The sequence below is a fragment of the Sinocyclocheilus anshuiensis genome, unplaced genomic scaffold, assembly GCF_001515605.1.
Source record: "Sinocyclocheilus anshuiensis isolate Anshui unplaced genomic scaffold, SAMN03320099.WGS_v1.1 scaffold282, whole genome shotgun sequence".
In the NCBI taxonomy this organism is placed as follows: Eukaryota; Metazoa; Chordata; class Actinopteri; order Cypriniformes; family Cyprinidae; genus Sinocyclocheilus; species Sinocyclocheilus anshuiensis.
Genome location: NW_015544154.1, coordinates 998,843 through 1,013,223, shown reverse-complemented (window position 1 = coordinate 1,013,223; position 14,381 = coordinate 998,843). Strand labels below are relative to the sequence as shown.

The 14,381-nt window shown below is 37.0% G+C and overlaps 1 protein-coding gene across 1 annotated transcript in view; it reads right to left on the bottom strand.

The window, feature by feature from the left end:
- Positions 1 to 13,338, bottom strand: part of LOC107695363 (very-long-chain 3-oxoacyl-CoA reductase-B-like) — an 18,756-nt gene extending 5,418 nt beyond the window's left edge. Inside the window, exons 1-6 of the mRNA XM_016495244.1 lie at positions 13,033 to 13,338; positions 3,885 to 3,931; positions 3,393 to 3,468; positions 758 to 865; positions 465 to 529; positions 291 to 335 (exon numbers count right to left, since the gene is read on the bottom strand). Of these exons, the coding sequence (XP_016350730.1) occupies positions 291 to 335; positions 465 to 529; positions 758 to 865; positions 3,393 to 3,468; positions 3,885 to 3,931; positions 13,033 to 13,186 (495 nt within the window). The 5' untranslated portion in view covers positions 13,187 to 13,338. The remainder of the gene's footprint in view (positions 1 to 290; positions 336 to 464; positions 530 to 757; positions 866 to 3,392; positions 3,469 to 3,884; positions 3,932 to 13,032) is intronic.
- Positions 13,339 to 14,381: the final 1,043 nt, after the last annotated feature.

The window sequence follows — 14,381 nt, the reverse complement described above, 5'->3', positions numbered from 1 at the left end:
ATAAACACATTTCATTACACCAAATACACAAAATAATGTTCTTTTTAGCAACATCATATGACCCCTTTAAAGTAACGTTCCATGAGATGGCCCCAGCATAGTTTACAGAATTAGTTGAGAGATATTTTTATCAGTATTGGCAGATGTCATTCTGAATATTCGGCTATCGTATCGGCGGAGAAATTATGTATCAGTACATCTCTAATTTATACATACACTTTGTTTTCAGAGTCACAGTGGACGAGTAAAGGCTGTTTCTAAGACTTGAGTGAGGAGCAACTTTCTCTTACCTGACAAACTGATGTAATGTTGATGTTGATCATATTGCTGATGAACTGCAATCACAACTGTCAATTCGTTACCAACCAAAACAAACAGCAACAAAACAACTCACAACAGACAATTATACTTCTATTAATCAAATGGAAGTTTTGCGTAATGCACAAGTGGCTACACAAACTCACACTGTCAATATTAGGAATGTTGAGGAAGAACTCTGGGTAAGAATAAGACACTCCAACATTGTTAACTGCAGGAGGAAGAGACATACAAGAATTTAAGAGCAGGTTATTAAAAAATTACTTGCAAAGCGCTTGAGCAATAATAATAATAATAATAATAATAAAAACAGATTATTTTAAAAAGAGATCTGGAAACACAGGTAGTTCCCTCCACCTTCCCATAGCTGGCAGCAAATACTAAAGCATCACTGAAGAGACAATTCCACTATCAACTAAATTATAGGTATGTAACATACCTAAAACTCCTATTTCCAGTCCGGCCAGTCCAGACTCAATCTTCGGGTAGATGTCCACAGATCCAAAGTCAGCAGAAATGGTTTTGGTCTCTACATTATACTTGCTCTCTGGGGGAACAAAAGGAAAAGCAGACAATTGCAAAACATTAGGAATGCAAGTGCTTTATGGAATGTCATAGAATGTTAACAACATGATGCAACCCTGTCTTGCATTGGTTTGATTCGATGAAAGCGAGACACTGTTTTCAATGTAAAATTCCAATAAATCAACTAATATAACTAACATCAAATAACATCACTGCAACAAAGCATGTCACTTAAACTGCAATTGCAGTTTCTCTTCACCAGAGCATCATTCAATTCTGTTAAATACACAAAAATGCTCTGTTGTAAAAGTACTTTAATTACGGAATATGTCAGAATATGGATGGAGGAGAGGAGAGTGAACGAAAGAAACACAGAGAACTCCATTCACATACTCGCTGTAGTAGACACTGCTCTGCTACATTGAAAGAAATTTGACATGTATATACAGTATGCATTCAGAAAGTCACATTAGGAAATTGGGGGTTAAAAAAAGATCCAATATCCTAATAAATCTACACACAACCTAGTGAAAATTTGCTGTACTGGTGTATAATGGTATCTATTTTTAAGTTACTCAGGTCTTCACAACTAAATAAATATTAAACATAAGAAATATTACTTTTATTATATCTAACTGTAATAAAAATCTAGAACTTGAGAAAAACAATACAAAATTTATTTTACAGTACAACTATAAAATTACAAAACTAATGTTTACATCTTTATTTCTTCATTTCCAATCAAACTTTTATTTTAGTAGAAAACCACAGTTATAAATGCCTCTCATTAAAAGTTAGGGAAGAAGGTTGATGCATTACGTTCTCAATTGAATATTATAAGTTCATTTGCTCCAAGACACTGAAAACACCAGATCACGAGCTGCTCATGTGTAAATGATCACAGTGCCCAGCTTCATATTTCATATTTATTTAATCAAATCCCACTAAGCCATATTGCGATTTTGGTTTAATTTTGATTAATCGTGCAGCCCTATTAAAAACTGTATAAAACACAAGTTTGAATATAATATACACCATACCGAAGTCCCGCCCATTTGGAGGACTACACCACACATGTAACGCAACAGTCATTATGTCCATCACTTTTGTCAAATAATTCCAATTGCATCCAGCTCAATTGGCAGAGTGCCTGCCTTTCAACACAGAGCTAAAAATAACTCCGCTCATTAACATCCACATTCATTTAGCAGAGGGAGACACTCGCTGCCTCACAAACAGGAGCAGTACTTGCTCCTCACGACTCTTTCACACACACACACACGAATAGGTACCCCACAGGTCCTCTGCACACAAACAAACGCACATTTTCCAGCACAATGGGCACACACACGTGCATGCATGCTCTAAATCATGCCATCCTCCTCAAATCAGGAGTCAGCCAACCAAAGGACAAGAAAAAATGAATGGGGGGCGGGGGGGGGGCATCTGCGATTCGGCCACTGCTGCTCCATTCATTCAACGATGCCATACTAGGAGATCCTGCCTTTGCTTTGTTCTTGTGGTGCCAGTGGTATAAAGAACACAATCAAAAATTAATTATACGTATAAAATTGTAAATGATTAAAATATATTTTTTTAAATTTAATGATTTTCTTTTCTACAGCAATACAATGCACATAAAACAACAGCATTAGGAATACAATGATCAGAGTATTAATTTCATAATAGTGTATTTTTAAATAATGAATAAACAGAGTGGTGGCATAACCAAACGATATCTGGCCATTTTGATACTGTCAATAACAAAAGCTACAAACTTTGTCAATAAATAGCAGTGTTATTCTACTATCATTGACCTATTTTAAAAGTCATATTTTGAATTCGTTTTCATTTTTATATTTTCCATAACACGTGTAATGCAGACCTTCCCTGAAAGCGGTCCTCCTGATTCACAAATGCTTTGTAAAACCTCAGATATAATCATGTTGTAAATAGGGCATGCTCATTCACAATAAACATAAAAATACCACCCATGAATTACAACTATATGAATTATGTGTACAGGAAGGCTGTGGGATCTTCTGGACTCCCTTCTCAGGTATGGGTCCAGTAATTTCCTTAAACGCCAAATAGACTAATTGTCCATATGCATAATAAAAATATAAATAAATTGTCAATCTTGCAGACAAACACTACACACACTCTGAATAATTTTAATCTATAATAAAAAGGAACATGGACTATGCAGCTGTTATAAATCATCAGTGAAATTTATTTTCACATTTAACTAACTGATTTAGTTATTATATATTAGTCGATCCCCTGCTGGCCTCACTAACACCTCTTCAATCAGAAACCTAGTTTTCCCAGAAGGTCTCCCATCCAGGTACTGACCAGGCTCAACCCTGCTTAGCTTCAGTGGGCAACCAGTCTTGGGCTAAATAACATTACATTTTACATTTTGATAATACAAGCACTTTCATAAAAATTTGTCAAGAATGGCTGTATGAATGATTTACGGAAAATTCATTGCGTTTAGTAAACGAGGTCCATACAGTGTTATTACAAAGATCTAAGCAAACACCTACCAATAGCTTTGGACACTTCATCCAGCTTCTCTTGAGTACGGCTGATGAGAACGATAGCAAAACCTCGTCGAGCAAGCTGCACAGAATCAGAAACATTTCACATTATACATTATAATTATAATTGTATTATTTTCTTTTGATTATACATTAAATCACTTATGATCAGATCATAATTACAGTAAACTAGCCTTCACAATCAAATCATCCATTTCCATCCGTATTACCATCAAAATGATCCTAATCATCCTAGTACACTATTACAGAATCAGATCAAAACAGTATATAACAAAAAGCACAATTCATAAAGGCCATCAAACGGTAGAAATGAGAAGCAGCAGGGTGGAAAATTCTTGCCGGTTTGTCGACTGTTCGCGGCAAACCTTTGAGAGTGGAGTTCTCCCTGAACTCTGACTGAGACCTCTAGTTTGATGACTCAATGTGATTTCCCTGAAGAGAGAGGAAAAAACACAAATAAAACCTGAGGAATCTTACCTCCTCCGCATAGGATTTTCCAATTCCATCGGTGGCCCCAGTCACAACTATAGGGAAAAAGACAATAGTCAGCCAGAGATTATAAATTATCAAGCACACTAAATGCACACCAGGTAACTCAACGTATGTGTAAAGACACGCTGATAGATGTAATTATGCATTTTGATAAACAGTGCAAGCTGTTACTGTCGTGAGAGAAGACGTCATTAAATTCGGCCATAAAAACTAACTGTATTATTTTCAATTTAAAAAAAAAAACTAAAGTGTCCAGGGACGTTAAACATGGGTGGGTGCCTGCTGATGAGAGCATGGAAATGACAGCAAGTTCCTGTACCGTTTTTGATTAGTTGTCCTGGCTACACCTAGACAACAAGCCCCGTTACCCCTCAAACGTGGTTCACCTTTGTAAAAATAGCTTGAAGGTAAGCAAAGAGGGAAACGGCTTCACATTTATAGAAAGAGCAGACAAGCTTGAATTCATGCTCTGTTCCCTGTTCACCGGGCACCAAGGACACGGGACACACATCCCCACCCTTTAGCCTGGCATCTTTGGTGTCAGAGATGCCAGCACTGATTAAAGATTTACATGGGCAGCCCGCATACACCGGCTGGAGTAACACAAGAGAGTGTGGCGAGGGAGGGGTGGATGACGAACAATAAGACAGCGCAAGGGAGGAGCGAATGAGGACTGATCCTGGGGGCAGTTAAAAATAGAAAAGGGAAGAGTGAAAGGCAAGCGGCTAAAGGAGAGTACAGTTGGCAGGGGGCGGCACACAGTTAGAGGCAAGGGAACCATTTTCCCAGTTATTTTTAAGCACATTTACAATACATTACTCCACATGAGCGGAGGAAAAAAAACACTGGTTGGGTCTAAATGCTCCAAGCGTGTACGGCTAGGTGAGGACTAAGAGAGGGAAATTTTTTATGAATGCTGCTGTATGGCCAAATGCCTCCATCTCATAACACACCCTGAGCAATGTCCACAACACACGCTGGAAATGTGAATGAATGGGAGTCTTATTCAGAAAAACTCTACTTAGTAAAAAGACCTCACGTGTTTTGCGCCATTGTATCGCATCACATGTAATATACAGTTTAACTAGACATCCAGTGTAAAGAAGATATATCTGTTCACATCCTGTCTGCAGAAAAGGTGCAAAAATATCTTGATTTGAGTAAAATTAAGAGCACTGTTCCACAATGACTATTCGGAGTAAAGCACAATCAACAAACTACATTAGCTATTTGATCGCCTTGCATTTCAAGGCTCTAACAATGTTTAGAATTTCATAAAGTAGCCTTGTCCTTCACTTAAATGACAAATTTATGAAGAAATGTCAATGCATTATCTGTTCCTTAAAAAATAACACAAATAGCTTAATATAAGATAAGGAATGTACCAGTCAAGCTCTTACTTGCTTACTGCGTTTAAAGAGAGAGATCACCAAAAATAAAAAACTGTGTCATCATCTTTGGGCGAACTATCCCTTTAAATACAATTTAATTCAAATATAACATCACAATATATCGCACAACGATAAACAATATAAAAATAGAACAAAATGTAAGGCATTTGACTATTGTACAAATGATTCTCACTCTATTGAATCATTTCACTAAGGATGACAAACAAATGATACATGACAAATGAACAAAATACATACTACTACATACTAAATGTGTCATTACTTGATCTTAAATTACGCTACCAGTGAAAGTTTGTAATCAGTAAGATTTTTTCATGTTCTTGAAAGAAGTCTCAGCTAGGCTGCATTTATTTCAGCAAAACTACATGAAAACAGTAATACTGTGAAATATTACAGCTTTTTTTTCTCTTTAATATATTTTAAAATGTAATTTATTCCTGTGATGGCAAAGCTGAATTTTCAGCATCATTACTCCAGTCTTCAGTGTCACATGATCCTTCAGAAATCATTCTAATATGCTGGTTTGGTGCTCAAGAAACATTTCTTCTTATTATCATGTGTTGTGCTGCTGACATTTTTTCAGGATTCCTCGATCAATAGAGAGTTCACAAGAACACAGCATTTATTTAAAATCTTTTGTAACATTATAGAAGGCTTTACTGTCACTTTTGATCAAGTAAAAGCATCCTTGCACAAATGTTCTGACCGCAGACTTCTGAACAGTATTGTATAGCCTATATTATAAAATATTTTCACTTCATTTGCATTTTGAAGAAAAAGCTTATAGTAAAATGTAACACAACCTAACCTTCTGCAATAAAAGGGTTCAGGCACTTCCTAAAAATCCAGCACAATATTTCCTGCGATATTGCAGCACTAAGCCAGCATCTGAGAGAAACATTCACAGATATTGAACATCATCTGTTAGAAAATGTCAGAGAAAAATCTTCGGAAGTTGATGCCAAAGCTAGTGATGACTAATTTGGGTCAGTGTGATTCAAGTTATTTTTAAAGTATAGAGCTAAACAATGACGTTAAACAGCCCAGTGAATTAATTAATTTCTCACACAAACTGTACATTAGTCAGACACAACCCCTTCCTATCAGGCATATGAAAAGCAACTGAGAAAAACAAAATGATCTTTCATTAAAACCTCAAGGTTAGACAACCTGGAGAAGCATTTCAGTTTTGCGAACATGTGAGGTGGCAACAGGGAAACACCCCTTGTTAATTTCACATTAGTGACTGTCGGGTTATCACAAGCATGAAGAAAAGTGTTTTTCGTCAACCTTCTCGAGCTACATATCAAAAGATTAAATGCTGGAGTCTGGTCAACTGAGAAATGATCTTATAAGAGTGAAGACGCCCCCTCACAGCGCACACTGATGCTGCTGCCGCTAAATATTCTGAAGGCTAAAAAAAGAACAGAAGATTAAAAATACCAGGCAGGCACTGCAGCCTCGTCTGGAACAGCTGCAGCACTTGAATACAAACGAGCCTCAGCTTCCCCCGGCATCGCATGCACTGCACTCCTCCTCCCCGGGCTCACGGAGCAGGCCGTACATGCATCCGTACAGAGAACCCATGCATTTGATGCAGCATTCACTCCAGCTCAAATGTCACACTATGAGGAGCTAGTGAATGAACCAACAAGAATGAAGCTGTACAACAGTGTAAACACCATTATTTGGACCCGACTGTGTTGTATTGTGCTAACTGCAGCCAATAATGCAGTTTTATTTAAACATTTTTTTACACATGTTGCGGCGTTCATTGCAGGTTTAGATTAAGTGATTAACAATATCAGATGAATATATTCATTACCGGTACTGTTCAAGCTACAGTTTACTTACTGATCCACAACAAGTCTATTTTTTTTCCCAAGGGGTTGTAACAAGTAGGCATAGTTCTCCACCAAGCCTACAAGTCTCGCTCTTTTAAACCTGGAAAACTTGAGAAGAACAAAAGTGCCATCTCTCACTGCCCTTGGATGTTCCCATGTTTGCAGTGTTATGTAATAGCACACCCCTTTCCGTCCGCAGACCGGGATCCTCCCGCCTCATTGGATGCCGCAGTAGAGGATTCAAAGTGTCTCCTGGGCCCCCACTCCCAGTAACATGCTTCTTTAAATAGCATGGGGTGCCACGTGCCTCTCTCGATGGCTTTATTTGCTTCACATCAGCAGCGCTGTTCAAAAGGATGGGTTTAAAATCGGCTGCTCTAAAAATAGAGCGAGATGCATTTATTTTTCCCTGAGGCAAGATATTTTCAGAAAGGGGGAGAACTATGTGGATGTTTTCTGCGATCGAGTGTGCAGTACAGTAGCATTACAGCAATGCATAAATATCTATAAATGAAGCATTCAGAACAATGTGCAAAAGATGATAGAGCCTTCAATTAAAGCCACGTCAACAGAGAATTACAATCAATATCATATTACTTGTTGAAATATTGCATTATAATATATTCATAATTATGTCAAGTCATTGCGGTGAAATGCGCATGACTGTGCGAACATGTAATATGCACGTTTCAGTATTTTTGACTCAATTTCCCAGTAAATGACAAGCCACTGTACCATGCGAATTTATTGGAAAGAAGATGAATCACACATTTACAGCGGACATGGATCAGCTGTAAAGCTACACTTCCTCAGTTCATGTTCAGACATTAAGGAATATACCAGGAGAGAGATATATATATATTATTTTTAAAGTATAATTTTAAACTGACTGATTGATTAAAAAAAAAAAAGATCTATTGGTCTGTTTATCAGTTAATAATAGAGCAGTGTAAAAGCACCAGAGAAGTTGAGAGAAAGAAAGGATGCAGAGGAAACACTGTGCACACTGTTCCATGAGAAAGAGGAGGGAATGACAATAAAAGAGACGGCTAAATGGAGGGAGATAATGTGCAAAACAAGGAGACGAGGCACATGTTACAGAGGGTGCTCTTCATGAGAGATGTAAATACACACGAGAACTCAAATGTTCAATTGCAGCTCTCGTTAAGTCAACCAATTACATCCAACCACTCATTGAGCCAACAAATGCCTTCATTCACAAAAGTAGCTACGCACTGACATGCAGATAATAATGGCAGAGTGATGAAGACAATGCCATTATTATCAAGACAATACCTGGTATTTCAGGGATAGTCAACCCAAAATTTAAAATTTGCTGTTCATTTATTAACTCTCAGGCCATCCAAGAAGTAGGTGAATTTTTCTTCAGTAGAACCAAAGTCCCTTTAAGGCAAGTGATTTCACTCTGCTGCCATTTTTGAAATGCCTCTCGGGCATGTAAGTGCAGCTCCTATCTCTTTGAATGGGGAAACATCAAATTCTCCAAAACTGGTCACCAAGCTTACGATTAAATTTCATATTTGAAAGCACCAATGAAATCTGACAGCAACTGCCTCATAAATGCTGTTTCTCATGCTCCAATAGCATTAAAAAAAGCGTATTTTTCAGGCTAGACCAGCCAATGCGCATGCGCTGTCCTAGCACACGTCTCAGAACGTTGACTGTTTCTATAGCATCCGGAGCTTCTTACGGAAGCTGCAGTGACCTATAGACTTTATCAATTGGTGATTGACTCTTTCATTGAGAAGGCAGGACTATTCCGCCATATTGCATATTAGACTTTCTCCTATTCATAAGTAATGGGAATGCACCGTCTTTGGTATATCTAAAGTCTTTGGTAGAACAGTAAAGAAGTTTTTAGCTGAAACTTTGGTGATTCATAAAATTCCACAGCTAACGTGACTTTGAGCGTCAAAAAAGCACATACAGGCATCACAAAATGAACAGACGTGGCTCCTGACAATATACTGAAGAGGTGTTATGAAGCAAAATGCTTGGTCTATGCAAGAAAGCACCCATTAATAATGTGATGTTTTAAGTGAATAAACTAGTCTTAATCAACTCCCATTTTTACATAAACCATGAGAAAAGCTTTCATTTTGTGCCTTCATTCAAGTGCTCAGTTCACGCATGCTCAAATCAGCAGCTCATCAGTTCTTCAGTCTGAGTTCGAACTGTTTCCTCAGTTCAGTAGACTGTTGGAGCAACTGGAGCACTGAATTAACTGACAAAAATTAGTTGGCATCATAAAATCATATATGCAGGTATGTCGGCTCATTTCAAGTCAGAGTAATTCCAAAAATGAGTTCTGAATGAGTAACTTGTAGATCTGTGCTGGCTACAGACAGGAGCTGTTTCAGGCGGTTAAGTCCAATTTGGTTAACTGGTTCAAAAGAAGAATTTTCTCAAACGAACCAGACCGTTTGCCTAAGGCTATGGATTACAGGTAATAATGTTGTAAATAATGTTAAGTTTCTTGCAGAGACCGATTGTTTCGCTTCATAAGACCTCAACATATCATCAGGAGCCACAGGCATTAATTTTGTGTTTCCTGTATATCATTTTTTGACTCTGAAAAAGATGGTAGCCGTGGACATGCATTTTATTAATCACCATAATCTCCAAATCTTCTTTACTGTTGTACTGAAGATAAAAAGTCACCTAAATCTTGGTTGGCCTGAGGGTGAGTAAATTAAGAGCAAATTTTCATTTTTGGGTGAACTTTGTCCCTTTAAGACAACATATTTTAAAGTTAAAACAACCACATTTATTTTCTATGCATATTTTGTTTCATTTTCTGCCTTATGTTTTATAATTGTGTCTGCTAAATGCCTTTGAGGGATTCTTCCCTCTGACATTTATTAGAAATTACTTGTTATAATCTATGCAATAACTAATGAACAACTAATGGGAAGTGAAGCTTTCAAGCCTCAAAAAGATAGCGATTGGTGCTTTCGAAGCATTGCCTTGTAAAGCTTCGAAACATCTGCGTATCATTTATTTCGAACCAGTGGTTCGGAGCGCATATCAAACTGCTGAAGTCACGTGATTTCAGTAAATGAGGCTTTGTTACGTTACAAATGTTTCGAAATGATTCGAATCATTCGTATTCACTGAGAAACAGTGCGAAACAACTGGTTCAGTTGATTCGAAGCTTTGAAAAAGTTAATTTCTCCCATCACTACAAAAAGATCCACTATATCACAGTTTACATGATTTATGCACTATACACCAAGTCTTCTGAATGCACAGCTTTATATAAGAAACAAAAAAAAATTAAGTAGTTATTGGATGATAATTTGCTAATAACTTCTGTAACCAGATAACTGAATCAATGAGTTAAATGGATCAAGCAGTTCTTTGAAAAGATCTGACTTGGAAAAACAAATGACACAAAGCTATCATATGGCTTTAGATGCTCTGTGTAAGGAACAGTCTAAATTTAAGCGGTTACTCATTAAAACTCTTCACAGCCTCCCTAGCTCTCCTTGATGAAATCATAAGAGAAGTATAAATGTGGGATTTATAAACAAATTATTCTTTTTGAATTGGATTTGGTTTACAAATCCAGTCATGAATGGTTCATTCATAAATGGTACCTGATCATTTTAAACCACTGACTCAATAACTGCAGAACCCTAAAAGATTAGCAGTGAAAACTTGAATTTTCATTTATTCTTAACGCAAAGCAATTGTATGAATTCAAATATCCTACTGGCTTTCATATAAGTTATTTTTTAAATATGCTTTTTTCAAGATTAAAAGGGGCACATTTATGAAGACAAATTTTATTTTTAATGCATTAAAATACACCTAATTTATTATTTTCACTAAAGCTTTTTGAAAACAAGATAACTCATGTTTTATTTAGTTATTGATTTAGTGGTTATTTATAGTTATTATATGATGAGAGTTAGATCATTTTAATATGTTAATAATGATGCATCTTTCTTGGAAATTTGCTAAGACCCCCTAGTGGGCCAGAATCCCTGTTTGAGAACCATTAAAGGGGTCATATGATGCGATTTAAATTTTTCCTTACTCATTGGAGTGTTACAAGCTCTTGGTGCATAAAGAATATCGGTAAAGTCGCAAAGACTAAAGTCTCAAATCCAAAGAGATATTCTTTATAACAGTTAAGAGTCAGCCACGCCTACCTAAAACGGCTCGTTCTAACACGCCCCCACATGTCTACGTCACAATGTGGAAAGATTTGCATAACACCACCCAAATGTTCACGCAAAGAAAGAAGGCGCAACTTTTATTCTCGCTGTTTGTTTTTTCTGAAGAGCATAATTCTGGAAAATTCTGGAATCATACAATGAATCTTTGTTCATTAAATTAAAATCAATATTATCAGTTAAAAAAAAAAAGTTTGCAAAAAGTTTGCCTTGGAATGTTGTGCTGGACAACAGTGGCCTCTGAATAAAAAAGGTTGAGAAGCACTGATTTATATTGGTCAAAACTAAATGCATTTAAGTATCACTAACAAATTCTCACAGATGACTGAAACTATGACATGATCAGTACTTGTTTTTGGAGGATCGACAGCTGCCATTTAAAAATGGTTTAAAAATTAACAACAGCAAGGAAGTCACTTGATTAGATATAAGCTGAAGTCAAAATCAGAGCAAAGCTTGTTGGTGGGGTGACGGGTCTAAACTCTACAGAATGATGGACTTTTGGAACTCCACATATGATAAGCACATGGTCAAAAGTCAGGTCTATGAATAAAGCAAAAAGACTCCCTCTCCTGTGCTAAGAAGTCATTGGCAGAGTGTGCACTGGTTAACTCCAGATCCCTTCCACCCTGGTCAGCATCACCTTCATCCCTTTGTTACAAAGTACACCTCAGTTATAACCCAGAGCCATTATGACCTTGTGCTTCTATGAGCTTCTGTGCTTATGTTAAACAATTTACACTCCGAAAAACTAAAGACCCCATGAAATGGCTTGGCAATCAAGTTTTCTTGCCCATACTCATGCTGCTTAATTTCTTTTAAAAACAAGATGTTTGCTATGAACCACTGATTCGCTACTTGATATTGCAATCTGGCTGTATAGAGCAGATACAAAGTGACTCACACTATTAAAAAGTTTTTGTTTTTTTAACCAGGATTATTTAAAAAAAAAAAAGATCTCAACCAAAGCATTTTCCATTCAATTAATAAAGCTTGGTGCTCATTGTATGTATATCTTTAAAGGTCCATAAGTTATAGTTAAAAATCCGTTTCCCCATGGAGAAAATTAATAGACTTTTTTTTTTTTTACTTCCGGAACTGCACCTATTAGAGAAGTGGTGACACTTAAGCTTGGGGAACAATTCTCACTATTAAATACTTGCTTATTAGTAAACAGATATAGGCTACACTAAAAAAAACTGACACAAAATTGCAATTTTTCTTTTTTTTACCACACAATATTTATCCATAGAGTAACATTACTGCACTTGTCTGTATTTCTGTACTGCAATCATTGGTTCTGGTCCCTTTCAAGATCTATTCAAACAAGGGACACAGCACTGCACTGAAGGAACGAGAGCTTCAGCCAAAGCAGTAGACAGAGGACCCGGAAACAGTATTATCGGAATGTGGATAGTACGTCAAGCGGATTAGACAGTCTGAGTGTAAGTCATGTATAAAATGTGTAACAAAAGAGGAAAAAACTTAAGCTCCAACCTTCATCTTGACATACAAAAAAACGTGTATAAATAGCTGCACACAAGCGAATATCATACGACCACCATCAAGTTACAATGCTAACACACAGTAACTGATGGCTGGTTGTTGAAGCGGCTTGCCTGATGATAATAATGAAAGCGTTCGCGACATCTGTCATTGCAGTGTGCGTACCAACCTGCCCATTTCCCGAGTTTGGTCGCCCTCATCAAATTTCCATTGCCCACAATCCACACGCGAGTCCCGTTGAGCAGACAGCACAGAGTGCTCACCGACACCCAGGCCACAGTGACAGCACCGATCCAGTACAGTGCATCTGTCAGCAGCTCCATGATAACACAATCAGTGGGTCTCGGTGTCTCACACACGCAAGATTACAACTGTTTTCACTGTTTGCTACAAATACCGATAGATGTGATGCTGCACGCTGTCGGCTCGTTGGTGTGCAGGATTCAAGCACATCCGCTTCCGCATTAATTACGTATTGTTGCGTTTCCTGCAGACTGCATTCTGATTGGATGTAAGTTCTGTCCGTTAGCTCGTCACCGCCCACTATCTCATGTCTATCAGCAGCGAAAAGCTGAAGATTAAAAGTGTGGATAAAACATTGAGATGCAGGAATATATGGACGTCTCAAATGGTTGGTCCCCGAGAGGACTTAAAATAACTTAAAGCTTGGTCGGAGTGATACGATTACAGACGAAATACATATTTAGATAAATCTGTGAATTTATTTATTTTTCTAACAGCAGTGGACTGACAACGGTTTTTAACTATAAATGCTGTTTCTTATTTGATAAATTATTTAATCAATAATTTGTATTATATTGTAGTGTGCAAAACATGACATATAAAATACACTTTTTAATAATTCCATGTTTAATTATGAGTGAGAATCTTGTTCCTGCAGGCTGCAAAGGATGAAAATTTCGTATTGTTGTCGACTAAAGCTGCAGTATCACAATTCATATCATAGCTTACATATGTATCTATGTATGTATGTATGTGTGTGTGTGTGTGTGTGTGTGTGTGTGTGTGTGTATCATATACTTCTTCAGATACATGATACTGTTTTGATTAAAACAGCACATTTAGAAACAATGTTTAAAAAAATGGTTCTAGATGGTACCAGAATGGGGTTCTTCGGCTTGTAATAATAGCCAAACCCTTTTTGGAGTTAAATAGAACCCTTTTCCACAAAGAACCATGCTTTGAAAGCATATATATAATTGTTTCTTAATGTTGTTTAACCTGGCTGTCTGCCTGGTCTTATTATAGACTCTATTGGGGTTTTGCCTTAAAAAAAAAAAGGCAAACCGTGTCAGATACTTTTACTTTGTTATTGACGTGAAACTGTAACAAAATGACAGTGATCTAACAGTAACAACAACACTGAACATGAATAAATACATAAAGAAATAAAACACAAAATAAATGCAATGAAGACAATGTAAAGAAGTTCCAGTGAATTATCTTCACAATCCTCTATGATGCCTTTATGTCCATCGTTATGTATTTTGAGTGGCA